A 16416-nucleotide genomic window follows, 5' to 3' on the forward strand; every position below is an offset into this window, starting at 1 on the left:
ATCAATTCCAATTCTTCTACATCTGTTTTTAATAATAATGTTATTTGCTTTATGTCCCACTAATTACTTTTACATATTTTTGGAGACACCGAGGTTCCAGAATTTGGTCCCGCAGGAGGTCTTTTACATGCCATTAAATCTACCAACACGAGGCTGACATATTTGAGCAGCTTCAAATATACCACCAGACTGAACCAGGATAAAACCTGTCAAGTTGGGGCCAGAAGGCCAGTGCCTCAACCGTCTGAGTCACTCAGCCCTCATAGACCTTGTTTCAGCTTCCCAGCTTCATCATGAGGCTGCAAGATAATTTTTTATCATGAAATGATGGGTCATCTGGTGTATGTCAACTAAGAACATGAAAGGCATATACAGAAAGATAGGAACTTGGGGAAGACCCTGCATTAGAATAAACACAATGACATGTAAGTGTATGAAAAGGAAGCAACAGAAATAAGACAGGAGGACAAACAAGTAACAAATAGTCATATAAAGAAGGATAGGAATACGTACCTCTTGAGTTTTCACCAGGAGGGTATTCTATATTTATCCAGCTTTCTTTTCATCTAACACTTCCCACAGTAAGACTGAAGATCTATCAAAATGGGTGGCAATGCCTATTTTGTTTTTTCTTGCTCCTCTTCTTTCTGTTGCTTCCTTCTCCCACACTGACTTATCATTGATACAAGGGCGAGTCAATAAATAAGTCACAAAACCGAATTGAGGCAAAAATAATCAAAGTAACTTTCTGACATTTATTTCACTTTTCCACATATTCATCCTGTACATTCAGGCACTTATCCCATCTCTTTACAAGTCCTTGAAAGCCAGCAGCAAAGAAGTTCTTTGGTTGCTGTTGCAGCCAACATGTAACCTCATAGATTACGGCATCATCTGTATCAAAATGACAGCCACCCAAACGATTTTTTAGGGACCCAAACAGATGAAAATCACTGGGGGCTAAGTCAGGAGTTGATCCACACGCTGCAATGTGGTTGCAGTTGACACCTCCGCAGGATGACCAGGACGCTCCCCATCTCTGATGCTTTTCCTTCCATGGTTAAACTTCTGGATCCAATTGAACACAGCTTTCTGTGAGAAACAGTTTTCACCATAGACGGGATGCATTTCGCGATGCACTTCTTCTGTGGACAGTCCTTTGGCCCACAAAAAACACACAACTGCACGCTGTTCTTCTCGTGTACAGCCATGCAACACATTTCCCATCGTGCACTAACAGCCTCTGACTGACTGAGTGCCTGCAAGATGTCGTACAACAAGCATATATATGCTGCCATCTGCTGGCAAAACTGCGCGCATAATTTCAAATGGTATAAAGCACACACATGTTTACGACTTATTTATTGACTCACCCTCGTATGTATTCCTATCCTTCTTTATACGACTATTCATTACTTGTTTGTCCTCCTGTCTTATTTCTATTGCTTCCTTTTCATACACTTACCTGTCATTGTGTTTATTCTAATACAGGGTCTTACCCAAGTTCCTATCTTTCTGCATATGGCTTTCATGTTCTTAGTTGACATTCACCATGACCCATCATTTCATGATAAAAAATTATCTTGCAGCCTCAGTCTCTATAATAGCAGTCGATACTTAAATGTTAGGTATATCAAATCAGTCACTGGTTGTTCTTTCTGCAAAAGATGTAGCTGTGTTTGTCCAGATGGAATATAAGTGTTGGTGGTGGAGCCACTTCATTCAGAGAGAACTAAAAAGTTGTCAGATATAGTGTTAAATCTACCTTACTGTAAAGTGAAGAGAATAGTGCAAAGTAAAAAAAAAAAAAAAAAACACAGAGGGCATAGCTAGAGAGAGTAGAGTTGAAGAGGGGCAGAATTATAGTCAAAAATGGTCTTCGAGATAAATCTTGGCTTGGTAATTTTCTTTTTCTTTCAGTAGTATGGCCTATCCTTATTAAACTTGTTAATTTGAGGGTATATGTTCTCAGCTTGGGTTGGTTTCAGGTATAAGAAAACAATTTACAATGACCTGTAAATTCAACTCTAACTCATCAGATTTGTTCTTGATGTTAAATGTTAGACTGTCACACATCAAAGAAATCTGGGACTAGGAGTGAAAAGTTTCCTTTAAGCAACAATATATTAGTTGGATGGAGTCTATTCTGATTCCTAGAAAATTGTTACAGATTCAACTCACAAACTGAGTAAACCACAATAATCCATCACATTGAAAGAAAGGTGCCATAATCCGGAAACAATTAATATTTTTGAATAAACCAGTACTTGTGTAACAGTGAGGCCTAGCTTCGTCAATATATCTTGTTTTCTTCTTTTTTTCTTTTTCTCATTATGTGTGTGTACTAAGAAACATTCATTGTACTCAGTTCAACTGTATTTTATTGGTATTTATACACACTAGTGAATGTATGGACAGCACATTATGGTCATCAGACACTATCAAAAAGAATATATACACTTTGTTCATTTCTTTAATACTGTATATCCACATAACATGCCATACTTTGCAGCTGATGAACAGACAATTGTGAAGGTGAAAGTAGCTTGTATCATGCTACAGGTGCATTAAAATTAATTTGAAGTAGGCAACTATCCTAGTTGAGCACGGGATCTGCAATAGCAAACATGCATTCTCATTTTTATCCTACAGAACACAAACAGGCAGTCTAGCTCCTTGGCTGAAAGATCAGCATTGTGTCCTTTGGTCCAGAGGGTCCTGGGTTCAATTCCTGTCTGGGCAGGTATTTTTATCCGTGCCTGGTTAATTACTTTGGCTCACGATACTATACAACTAACCACCACAGAAACACTCAATAGCATATACATTCTTCCATATCAGGAAAGGCATCCAGACATAAAATTGAGCCACAGTGCCAAGCACAAGTAATTGGACATAAGGCCATGAAGGAGGGAGAGAGAGAGAGGGGGGCAGGAGGGGGGGGGGGGGCTCATAAACAGATGACCCTGAAGCTAGAAACAGTTGCATGCACTATGTTACAGATCTGTAAGAGTATATTTAAAGTAACAGTTGCCCCTTATGTCACTACACTTTGTCTCTAGAACTGTTCAATACATCCATCCCTTGGACAGGATGCATATCAAATCACCAATAGGCAATCACAAAGATCTGTTAACAGTGTGGCATTTAGTCTGTTTTACTATGTGGCAATCTCTTTGCTGACAAAGAAATTAATTAATTTTAATCTAGTTGTACATGTTTATAAACTTTCCTTTTTAAGTGCTGTCGGTGCCTCCTATAGCCACTCTGCGATCTAGGGATAGTGAGCCTGCCCCCTTACCTGGAGGCCGTGGATTCAATTCCTGACCTGGCCAGGGATTTTTAATTGGATCTGAGGGGTGGTTAGAGGTCCACTCATTTTACATGAGAACAACTGAGCAGCTATCTGATGATACAGCAGCCCTGGTCCAGAAAACCAAGAATAACGGCTGAGAGCACTTGTCACACTGGCCGTGCGTCACCTCATAATCGGCATGTCTTTGAGCTGAGCAGCGGATGTTTGATAAACAGAGGCTCATCAGGGCTGTAGCACCCTATGGTATTTTTGGGAGGGTAGGTGCCTGCCATAGATCTGTGTGTACCTGCTGGATAGTGAAGAACAAACATGTTACCTTGGATTTCTACATAAGCCTTGGGAATGTGATAGAAAAATACGGTTTCTATTGAAAAGTATATGTCATGATGTTGAGGGCATCCAGACATGAAGCCTGCAAGTTTTAAGGCCCATTTTGTAAGTTCATAACTAAGAAACTATTAGTTCTAAGACTATCAAACTTTGCTCTCCTCTTAACCACAACTGAGGAAAAATACATGCATAAGAAGGGACAGAATTTCTTTCTGGGAAATATTTGGTTCACGTACCTAAATCTATTGACTTGGTTTTGTTTGCCCTCTGAAATGCCACAGATTTTGCAATCTAGAGCATAGGAGATAAGTAACTAACTATCCATCCTGCAGGGCTAATCAAAACTTATCATGCACTTCCTATGCAGTATGTTCAATTGTAAAGCTAACAACTGAGCAATATTGATTGCAAACAATAAGGGCAATAAAGGCATTAAAATACTTCACTTACTGAAGTAAATTATTTTGAAATGGATGAAAGAATTATCTGGTAGGCTACTGTTTTTTCTAATTGAATTTCATTTTAAAGTACGTTTTGCTTATAATACTTCCTATTTAATTTGGACTCTGTCTGGCATGAAGTTTGCATCATGTTTAGGTGTGCAACTAACTACAGCATATTGCTCTATGAGTATTGGTTATCTCTTTTGATGGGTAGAGAATGTATGAGTGTACTTGACCTCCACCACAGGAAGAGGTACAGAGAAGGGGAGAGGATCAATTATGATGTCAGGTTAGAACGAGTAGAGTCATGAAATGAGGGAGAAATAAAGATGATCAGGGTAGTTCAGATAAGAAGAATGCAGCATGGGCTTCCTAGCCCTGAGGCTCTGCTGTTGTCATCCATTTCCCAGAATTAGAGGACACTTGGAGAATTATTATTATTATTATTATTATTATTATTATTATTATTATTATTATTATTATTATTATTATTATTATTATTATTTACAATTTGCCTTAGATTGCACCAACACAGGGAGGTCTTATGGAGACAATGGGATAGGAAAGACCTAGGAGTGGGAAGGAAGCGACCGTGGCCTTAATTAAGGTTCAGTTCCAGCATTTGCCTGGTGTAAAATGGGAAACCACAGGAAACCATCTTCAGGGCTGCTGACAGTGGGGTTCGAACCCACTATCTCCTCAATGCAAGCTCGCACCTACGTGACCCAAACTGTGCAGCCATTTTCTGGTTATTATTATTATTATTATTATTATTATTATTATTATTATTATTATTATTATTATTATTATTATTATTATTATTATTATTATTTACATTTTATGGCCTTCATTGGACCACTCTAGCCAACTTTATACAAAGAATTTTTCAGTTTCCTGTCAGCCCAGTACTTCTTCATTCTCTCTGATCTTATCCTTCTTTCTTCATCGGAAATCACCCTTCCTATTGTCTGTTTGTTGATTCTGATTTGCAGTCTGGTTTGTTTGTCTGTGAGTTTCTTGATTTTGTCGGTTTTATTTCTTAGGTCCTCCACTGTAATTTGTAGTTCATCCATATCTTCCTTGATTTCTGTAATCCACTTAATGTTGCACTTACTATTCCATAATTTTTCTATTATTCTCCTGATGATCCTGTTCTCTGGTGTCCTGATTAGATGTCCAAAAAATGAAATGCGTTTCTTCCTGATTGTGCTCATTACTGGTTCATTTCCTTGTAGACTGTTTCATTAGAAGCTACTCTCCAGTGTCCATCTTTTTGGTATGATTTATTGATGCACGTTCTAATGATTCTTCTCTCTCTCTTGAGTATTTTGTTTATTTGTGCAGTGTTAGTTGTTTTGAAGATGGTTTCGCTTGCGTATGTTATTACTGGTTGAGTGACTGTTTTGTAATGTTTTAATTTTGTTGATCCGGGAGATAGTACGTTCGAATCCCACTATCGGCAGCCCTGAAGATGGTTTTCCGTGGTGTCCCATTTTCACACCAGCCAAATGCTGGGGCTGTACCTTAATTAAGGCCACGGCTGCTTCCTTCCAACTCCTAGGCCTTTCCTATCCCATCGTCGCCATAAGACCTATCTGTGTCAGTGTGACGTAAAGCCTCTAGCAAAAAAAAAAAAAAAAAAAATGTTGCTCTTGACATGCCCTTTTTGTTGTAGGTATTCTTGGTGACATATTGTGCTCTAGTCAGTTTATTTATTCTGTTATGCCATGCTGGCTTTTCATTGAGGTTATATGTTATGATTTCTCCAGAAATTAAAACTTATCTACAATTTTGATTTCTTGGTTTTCTATGGCAATTTTGTTTATGAGTGGTGGGTCGGTAAACATGATTACTGTCTTTTCAACAGATATTCCAAGACCAATTTTCTGTGCTATTTCCTGTAGTGATATAACTTGTTGTCTGGTTTCCTGAATATTGTTGGACAAGAGAGCAAGGTCATCGGCAAAACTTAGGCAATTTAAACTTATGTTGTCTTTGGGTCTTCCAATCTGGATGTTCTTTGGGTTACTCTTGTACCATTCCCTCATTATATATTCCAGGCACAGTTGAACAACAGTGGTGACAAGCAATCTCCTTGTCTTAAGCCTGTTTTTATGATGAATGGCTCAGAGAATTCCCCTCTGAACTTGACTTTTGATTTAGTGTTGGTTAACCCCAATGCATCCGTAAGCGGACTGGTACGCGCTCGAGCACCTGGGCCAGGACTCCGTAAGCGGACTGGTACGCCGGAGTGCAAGGTCGCATATTAGAGACGTTTGTGACATCTGTAGGCTTTTTCTGGAAACATTTCTACTGGAAATCTGTTCTTGGTGTCTCATAGTGTCCCCAGAGTGCTCTGGTATGCAACTTTGGCAAAGAGAATTGATTGAAATATCGATCGAGAAATCTGTATTCTGTTGTTGACAAGATGGATGACTGAGAAGGAAGTTGCTTGCTCGCGCGAAATGCTCAGTAATAGCGAAATTCAAAGCATATTTGATGTTTTAGGCTCTGATTTCAGCAGTATTAGTGAGGAAGAAGTTATTAGTGATCCTGTGCATGAATGAAAACGAAATATATCACCAGAGATCTTTCGCGTAGTAATATCGTACGACATGGAATGCCGAATGAACTTTCTCCCGCCCCTCAAGATCCGATTGTGACTGCCGGATTTGAACCTACAATCTTGGTACCTGGATGTGAACACTTTACCACTGATCCTCAGACTTAATAATAATAATAATAATAATAATAATAATAATAATAATAATAATAATAATACACCGAGAGAGACATACGGCTGAAAGTTCGTATTTGGGATATAGGTTCGAATCTCTTCATTCACTTACTCGTGATTTGTTTCCCATTAATTCCTTATTTCCACATCAGGCAAATGTTAGGCTCATGTCGTATTGGTTTTCTATTATTTCCTTATTTCAAATCAGGCAAATGTTAGGCTTGTGCCGTATAATTAAGGCCATAACACACACTAAAGAACTTCTGAGGTGATATAAGGTAATGAAAAATTTAAGATTTCAAAGGGATTTTTTATGTGTTATATTTCTGTATTGTTCTGTTTTTGGTGTCATGAGCAATAGTGTGGAATTTCTCAATAATATACAACAGGTCCCATGATAATACGCACAGTCGATCACCCACTATTCTGTTTTAACCGAAAGCTTGCAACACCCAGGTTGCATACTAAAAAGTTGGCGGATTCCTAGCAATGTCAGAGCAAAGGGCGGGTGGATGCATATGGGTTAAGGTGAATTCAATCAATTTGATTAATTTTGGATGGAGCCCGAAATTTCTTAAAATTTTCAACATTGAAGGTCTATGGATACAGTCGTAGGCTTTTTTTAAAGTCCACGAAGGTTAGTGTAAGAGGTTTGTTTTGCTTCTTGTAATATGCTATGGCTAATTTTAAAGTGATGATTTGTTCTGCACAGCTTCTCCAAGGTCTGAAGCCTCCTTGGTTTTCACCTAATTCTTCCTCTAGTTGCTCTCTGATCCTCCTGTATAGGATTCTGCAGAAAATCTAGTATGTGCAGTCTAAGAGAGAGATACCTCTGTAATTATCTGGATTGCTTTTATCTCCTTTTTTTGTGGAGTGGGTGGATTATGGCTGTGGTCCAAAGTTCGGGGAACTTTTCTGTTATCCAGATTTTTGTTAGGGCCATGTGTAAGGATGTTTGGAACTGTATCACTGGCATATTTCCACATTTCTGCGAAAACTTGGTCTTCTCCGCAAGCCTTATAATTTTTCAACTCTTTGAGTGCTGTTTCCACCTCTAGGATTGTTGGGGGGTTTATGAGTTCAGGTGGGATTATTATTATTATTATTATTATTATTATTATTATTATTATTATTATTATTATTATTATTATTATTATTATAGTAGTTTCCATACAACAAATGTACAGTTTATTTGTTTTTTGTTATTGGTATGACAAATTTCAGTAACTTCAGTCCTTATATTTTCAGGTGGTTCAAGAAGAAATTCCATTAGACTGAGATTGATGGCTGACAGTTAATAACAAAACTTCTGCATGTGAGCCATGCTGCATTATGTCTACTCTGAAATTGAGCAGAATCAAATTTGAAAACAGGAAGGTTTGATGTATTACTTACTACATGTGAAGAAAGACTAAAGACAAAGTCATTTTTCATTTTTACTGATATGGCATGTTACAGAATTTTCATATGATTATTATGTACATTTATTACTTGTTTTAGATAAAAATAAATTACCATTATTACAAAAATTAATGAAGCGTTTTCATGAACACATCCTTATACTGAAATATTCCACTGAGAAACAAAGGTAAAAAGACTTATGAGGAACCCATCCCACTATGTTGTTGGCGTCAATGAGAGCACCACGCGATGTCCATGTCTTCGTTGCATGCACTATATCACTACTAATAGAAAAACTTGTTACTAGGAGGATAATGGAAAGTGTACTTTTGGGCAGAGCAAAAAGTATCTGCTTCTGAATAGGAAGAGGATCTACAGGAGATAGGAAATACATATTTCACCATGCAGTCATCATCAGAGTTCACAAAATGATTATAGCAGACTTTTAACTTGCAACATGAGCAGTGAACAGAGGACAAGTCACTGCACAGATCATGAAAATTCACTCCATTAAAATAAACAACAATGTACATTGACCAAAAATATGGCTTCCGATTGAGATAGCTAAATAACTTTCAATTCTCCTCTAGTACATCGGCACTGCATTGTGCTTATCACAGGATAGCTTGCAGTGGTGTCGTTACCAATGTGCTTGCCGGCCACAGTCTTGGGAAGATGCGGTATCCAACTGATGAGCCCATGCTGCACTGGGGCAAAACACTGGTAAATTTTTATGATTTGAGTTTCCTGAATTTCATTTAACAATGTACTTTCTTGAACTTGAAATTAGACAGATTCTTTGTTTTGTCAGTTTAAATCGCCTACAAAATTCCCCCAAATTTCAGTGAATTCAATGGAAACATAAACAGGTAGTAGTAGTAGTATTCTTTTTTTTTTGTTTTTTTGTTATGGCAGGGGAAAATCTTTTAAAGGCACCACTCCGTGTGGGAGTTGGATTTCCACCAACTAAAAACCCCTGCCCTCTTCACTCAGACCATTCTGGAACTGCTTGTCGGCATGACATCAGAATGGAGTGATGTATAATGTTAAGTTCTTCCTTTCTCTTCTTTTTCCTTCATCCCCATAATGCTTGTCGCCATTGCCTTTACTGTGTTCCAGGCAAATGGACTCTCTAACATAATCTGAACCAGATTCCCTAGCGTGAGTTGTCGGCCAAGTTGTTGGCAGGCTTTCCTTCGTTCTTCTTCCCATCGAACACAGTAGAAAAAAATGTGTTCTACGGTATCCCTTTCAGAACAGTACCAACAACCATCTCCCTGCGTCTTTCCCATCTTCATGGCGTATACGCCGAATCTCCCATGTCCTGTCAGGATCTGCGACAGATAGTAATCTACCTGCCGATGTCTACATTTAAGCCAGTCTCCTATGTCGGGTATTAGCTTTTTTGTCCATTGGCCAACATCGGTTGTGCCATCCCATCATTCTTGCCAGTCTAGTAAGAGTTGGTTCCTCAAGGCTTTCTTTTCTTCAGCAGATATAGTCGCACCCCTTTCATGCCAAAGTTTTCTCTCTACAACGAGGAGGTCAATGGGAATACTGGCAGCTACAACTTGTAAAGCTGCTGTCGAAACAGTTCGATATGCACAGGTAACTCTGAGCAGCATTTTCCTCTGTACTCTTTCCATAGCTCTTCAGTGAATCTTCCTCCTGAGTGCAATGTGCCAGATAGGTGCAGCATAAAGTAAAATGGAATATATTGTAGAGCACATAATCTGTTTCTTAACTGTTCTCGGTCCCCCGATGTTAGGCATAAGTCTGGCTAATGCCGATACCTTCTTCTCTGCCTTTTGGGTTACTGCCTTCACATGTGCACCAAATGTGCAATTCCTGTCAATAAGAACCTCATGGTATCGTACAGACTTCCCTGGGATAATCACTGTATCATTTAATAAGAAACGGACATTTTTCCAATTCCTGGAACCTTTCAAAATTACAGCCTCAGTCTTGTGTGGAGCCAATCTCAATTTATTATTTACCATCCAAAGGTTAACTCATCTCAGTGATTCATTTACTCGGAAGGTCAGTTCTTCTACATTCTCTGCTATTACCACTATTGCAAGGTCATCTGCATAACCAATAGATGTTGTCCCTTTTGTCAGCTGCAGGCATAAGACACCATCATATAGAATGTTCCACAAGGTGGGTCCTAGGACAGATCCCTGTGGAATGCCAGAACTCATTTCAAGGTCTTCTAAAATCATGTAGTAGTAGTAGTTTTTTTTTGTTATGGCAGGGGAAAATCTTTTAAAGACACCACTCTGTGTGGGAGTTGGATTTCCACCAACTAAAAACCCCTGCCCTCTTCACTCAGACCATTCTGGAACTGCTTGTCGGCATGACATCAGAATGGAGTGATGTATATTATTAAGTTCTTCCTTTCTCTTCTTTCTCCTTCATCCCCATAACGTTTGTCGCCATTCCCTTTACTGTGTTCCAGGCAAACGGGCTCTCTAACATAATCTGAACTAGATTCCCTAGCGTGAGTTGTCGGCCAAGTTGTTGGCAGGCTTTCCTTCGTTCTTCTTCCCATCGAACACAGTAGAAAAGAGTGTGCTCTACTGTATCCCTTTCAGAACAGTACCGACAACCATCTCCCAGCGTCTTTCCCATCTTCATGGCGTATACGCCGAATCTTCCATGTCCTGTCAGGATCTGAGACAGAAAGTAATCTACCTGCCGATGTCTGCATTTAAGCCAATCTCCTATGTTGGGTATTAGCTTTTTTGTCCATTGGCCAACATCGGTTGTGCCATCCCATCGGTCTTGCCAGTCTAGTAAGAGTTGGTTCCTCGAGGCTTTCTTTTCTTCAGCAGATATAGTTGCACCCCTTTCATGCCAAAGTTTTCTCTCTACAACGAGGAGGTCAATGGGAATACTGGCAGCTACAACTTGTAAAGCTGCTGTCGAAACAGTTCGATATGCACAGGTAACTCTGAGCAGCATTTTCCTCTGTACTCTTTCCATAGCTCTTTGGTGAATCTTCCTCCTGAGTGCATTGTGCCAGATAGGTGCAGCATAAAGTAAAATGGAATATACTGCAGAGCACATAATCTGTCTCTTAACTGTTCTTGGTCCCCCGATGTTAGGCATAAGTCTGGCTAATGCCGATGCCTTCTTCTCTGCCTTTTGGGTTACTGCCTTCACATGTGCACCAAATGTGCAATTCCTGTCAATAAGAACCCCAAGGTATCGTACAGACTTTCCTGGATAATCACTGTATCATTTAATAAGAAACGGACATTTTTCCAATTCCTGGAACCTTTCAAAATTACAGCCTCAGTCTTATGTGGAGCCAATCTCAACTTATTATTTACCATCCAAACGTTAACTCGTCTCAGTGATTCATTTACTCGGAAGGTCAGTTCTTCTACATTCTCTGCTATTACCACTATTGCAAGGTCATCTGCGTAACCAATAGATGTTGTCCCTTTTGTCAGCTGCAGGCGTAAGACACCATCATATAGAATGTTCCACAAGGTGGGTCCTAGGACAGATCCCTGTGGAACGCCAGCACTCATTTCAAGATCTTCTAAATCATGAAATTGTATTCTTCGTCCTTTGAAGTACTTAACGATTATTTGTTGTAGATACTGAGAAATGTTCATCCTACGAAGTTCTCTCAAAATAATGCTCCAAGAAGCAGTGTTAAAAGCATTTTTGACATCTAGCGTTATCAAGGCAGCCCATTTCTCACTGCTTTCTGCCTGTTTTTGAATCATCCTCTCAATAGCTTGGGTTGTGGTTCTACCCTTTCTAAATCCAAACTGGTTCGAAGAAAGTCCTCCCTGTTGTTCAAGTTCTTTCTCTAGTCTAGTTTTAATCAATCCTTCGTAAAGTTTGCTCAAGGTGTTTAATAAACAAAGTGGCCTGTATGCTGCTGGATCTAATGATAGTTTCCCTGCCTTCAATAACAGCACTAGCTTGGCTACTTTCCACTCATTGGGGAATTCACGCTTTTTTAATAAATCATTGAAGACTGATAAGATCCAACCAGGTGCCACCTCAACTGCATACTTGATGGCTTCTGGTAGGATTCCATCTACACCTGGTGCCTTACCAGTCTTCATATTGCGTGCTACCTCTTGTAACTCAACCACAGTGAACGGTTCTGCAACACAAAAATCTGATTCCGTTTCAAGTCTGTCATTAGTACAAGGGAACCACTCCATTGCTATGGCTTTCCTTCTATCAGCTGGGAGCTGAACTGGTACCCTGTTGATTATTCGACCGGTCACTATCTTATATCCCGCTCCCCAGATATCACTGTCTAGATCTTCGCATAGCTTTTGCCAGAGATTTCTCTTAGAATCCTTTATTAGCTTCATTAGTTGCCTCTTTGATGCCTTATAGTCAGCTTCTAATGGTATTAAGTTGACCTGTCTGATTTTTTTCCTAGATCTTGTAAGAATTCGTCTCTTGCGATTGCAGTCTTTCCTTTGCATGTCTATTTCATTGTTCCACCAGTAAGGGACTCGTGTTTTATATTTTGTTGATCCCCTCAATTGGCTGGTCCTACAAGCATCTTTAAGAACAGCAGTTACATCTTTTAGAGTATGTTGCACTGTATCTACAGTTTGTGACATCCACTCGATTACAATTTTAAAAGTTTCCCAATTATAGATCCACACCGTTTTCGTGATATCATTAAGCTTCTTCGATCCCTTAACTTGAAAGTAAATAAAACGATGATCGCTGACAGATTCATCTTCCATAACTTCCCAGTCAACAATGAATGATGCTATACCCTGCGTTGAGCAGGTGACGTCTATGAAAGACTCTGAGTTCCCTCTGGAAAAAGTTGGTAAGATTCCAGTGTTATGAACCACCAAGTCTAGGGTCGCTATCCATTCTGCCCAATATTCTTCCCTACGATCTGCAGTTGGTGCCCCCCACATTTAGGTCTCCGAGAATGATAGATTCAATACCTGACGCCATGCAGTCCTGAACTATTGCATCTACTTCAGCTTTGAAAATATCAAAAGGGATGTTAGGAGAGATATAACAACAATAAATCTGATATTGCTGAAGTTGAATACACAAATATCCTTCTTCTGCCCTTATGCTTAGCACCTCCAACTTATCATTTAAAAAATATGCAGCTACATCACATCTTTTGTCCGTGAACCAACCACCTTCTGCTACTTGCCATCTGTGTGGCTCGCTAACAAGCATAGTAGTAGTAGTAGTAGTAGTAGTAGTAGTAGTAGTAGTAGTAGTAGTAGTAGTAGTAGTAGTAGTAGTAGTAGTAGTAGTAGTAGTAGTAGTAGTAGTAGTAGTAGTAGTAGTAGTAGTAGTAGTAGTAGTAGTAGTAGTAGTAGTAGTAGTAGTAGTAGTAGTAGTAGTAGTAGTAGTAGTAGTAGTAGTAGTAGTAGTAGTAGTAGTAGTAGTAGTAGTAGTAGTAGTAGTAGTAGTAGTAGTAGTAGTAGTAGTAGTAGTAGTAGTAGTAGTAGTAGTAGTAGTAGTAGTAGTAGTAGTAGTAGTAGTAGTAGTAGTAGTAGTAGTAGTAGTAGTAGTAGTAGTAGTAGTAGTAGTAGTAGTAGTAGTAGTAGTAGTAGTAGTAGTAGTAGTAGTAGTAGTAGTAGTAGTAGTAGTAGTAGTAGTAGTAGTAGTAGTAGTAGTAGTAGTAGTAGTAGTAGTAGTAGTAGTAGTAGTAGTAGTAGTAGTAGTAGTAGTAGTAGTAGTAGTAGTAGTAGTAGTAGTAGTAGTAGTAGTAGTAGTAGTAGTAGTAGTAGTAGTAGTAGTAGTAGTAGTAGTAGTAGTAGTAGTAGTAGTAAATCAAATACTGTAAAATGCTGACATAGGAGGTTAGCAATATAACTTACCCTAAACAAAGTTTCATTTGTGTTTCTATAATGTTGAGAAAGCTTCTAGGTGTGCTTGTGCTGATTGAAGAGAACTCTGGAACACTGAATTAGCAATGACAGCTCTGTAATAATTGTAAAACATTCTGGATATCTTGTGGTAAGTAATAGGATGTTGTCACAAATCAAGAATTATCTAGAAATTTAACCAGATAATATATGTCAGCACAGTTCATGGAGTTAGTGATAAGAGCAAAGTGAACCAAATAGAGTAAGATGTGTATAGATACCGTTCGATGGATTAAATGTGGATTATGTGTGAATGCGTAACAATGGATAATGGATAACATAAGATAAAAAAAATTATACAAGTAGTCAGTGATAGTTGTTTTATTTTTACTAAATTGTTGCATTGCCAATACCGGATACTCAATTTATTTAGCATGTGAAAGACTGGAAACATGCTGCAGTGGCATTGCTTTGTGAGTAAACCTGCTGTTCCTGGCCAGCACTGCTTATCCGTTATTCTAACTATATACTTATGTTGAAAACGGTATAACCAAATTAGAAATGATAGAAAATAACACAGTCTCCAAGGAAACCAGTAATTGTACGAAACGTAGAGTCTTACATCTTTCAGCTCTGATGGGAAATAACGATTAATAGAAGTTGTTTGCATTCACATTGACTCTCAGCAGTCACAGATTCCTCTACACACCACCTTTAGTACCGAGGTTGGCTCCTTACTGACAAAATGCCCAAAATTCTACCCAATTACCTGAGTTGAATGATATTTGTTTCAATCCCCAGATGGACGAAATTCTGTTCCAACAATTTCATACTTCATTTAGAATACTACTTGAACTTCAGAGCACCGAGCAAGTTGGCTGCATGGTTTGGATCATGTAGCATGAGCTTGTATAGGGAGATAGTGGGTTTGAAGTAGCCCTCAAGATGGTATTCTGTGGTTTCCCATTTTTACACCAGGCAAGGCTACACCTTACTTAAGGCCATAGTTGCTTCCTTCCCAATCCTATCATACCACGTTGTCGCCACAAGACCTATATTTAAATTTAAAAATTTCATTTTTAAGTCCGTATTGAACTGAAAATAATAGATAAGTAAAATTAAAAATCCACCTTTTCAATACTAATATTAAACTAAATAAGTTATAACATTTACTTGGAACTAGTTTCGACACTGGTGAGCATCATCTTCAGCCAAATATGAGAACAGGCAATCGTAAATAAACATATCAAAAATATATCAATGCACATATAAACTCTTAATATTGGACTTACGATGCCCCTAAAGGTATGTGGAGCAAACTTCAAATAAACACAATTTCAAAATCTTCAAGTCACGATTAGAACGTCACTTAACCCAACATAAGTCTTTTCACTCAAGTTAGAACTTTGAAAGTATTGAGTTCGACTTAGAACTGTAAGATTCTCAAATAAATAAAAAGTCTTTATTTTTTTTGGCTTTACGTCGCACCGACACAGATGGGTCTTATGGCGACCATGGGACAGGAAAGGGCTAGGACTGGGAAGGAAGTGGCCGTGGCCTTAATTAAGGTACAGCCCCAGCATTTGCCTGGTGTGAAAATGGGAAACCACAGAAAACCATCTTCAGGGCTGCCGACAGTGGGGCTCGAACCCACGATCTCCCGAATACTGGATACTGGCCGCACTTAAGCGACTGCAGCTATCGAGCTCGGTAATAAAAAGTCTTGTCATAAATGAAATGTTATACAAAGGTCGAACCACATAGAGTTTCTCTGTAAATATGACGGTCCCAATTAGAACGACACTTTAACATAACATAATTATTTAACTCAAGATGGAATCTTGAAAGTCCTGAGTTCTACTTAGAGTAGGAAGATTCTCAATTTAAATAAAAGATCTTGTCACAATTGATCAGAAGTACAAAGGATGAAACATGTATAAAGTTCATTTATAAACACTAAAATTATTCTTGAAAAACTAACTGTGAACAGTCACCAGCTTTAAATGTTGAAAATTGTTTCTATGGAAACTGTATTAGAGCTATGGATAGTTTCCTTTAATTTGAATATTGAAATCTATTTAAAAAGTTGGAAGTTGTAATATTAATAAGAACTTCAAGGGAATATTTCTCAGTTCAATGCGGAGTCAAAGGAGTAAAAAGAAGAATAAAGAAACGTAAATAATGCAGAAAGAAACAAGGGGAAGTAAAAGTTCAAAATAAAATAAAGTAAATTGTCAGGTTGAAAAAGGAAAGAGAAGAAGGTAGGGGGACAAGAGGAGGTGAGACTGGTAAGAGAGGTAAGGGAACTATGGAGGGTATAGCCAAGTACACTGACTGACAGAGCAAATGCAACACCAA

At 38.6% G+C, this 16416-nt stretch overlaps 1 protein-coding gene across 6 annotated transcripts in view; it reads left to right on the forward strand.

Annotated features, from left to right (window-relative positions):
• LUBEL (Linear Ubiquitin E3 ligase) overlaps positions 1-8359 on the forward strand; it is a 371419-nt gene extending 363060 nt beyond the window's left edge. For all 6 annotated transcript variants that reach the window (XM_067145436.2, XM_067145435.2, XM_067145441.2 and 3 more), the window contains one exon: positions 8075-8359. In XM_067145436.2, coding sequence (XP_067001537.2) covers positions 8075-8104 — 30 coding nt within the window. In that variant the 3' untranslated portion in view covers positions 8105-8359. The remainder of the gene's footprint in view (positions 1-8074) is intronic.
• Positions 8360-16416: the final 8057 nt, after the last annotated feature.

The sequence above is a fragment of the Anabrus simplex genome, chromosome 4 (assembly GCF_040414725.1).
Source record: "Anabrus simplex isolate iqAnaSimp1 chromosome 4, ASM4041472v1, whole genome shotgun sequence".
Classification (NCBI taxonomy): domain Eukaryota; kingdom Metazoa; phylum Arthropoda; class Insecta; order Orthoptera; family Tettigoniidae; genus Anabrus; species Anabrus simplex.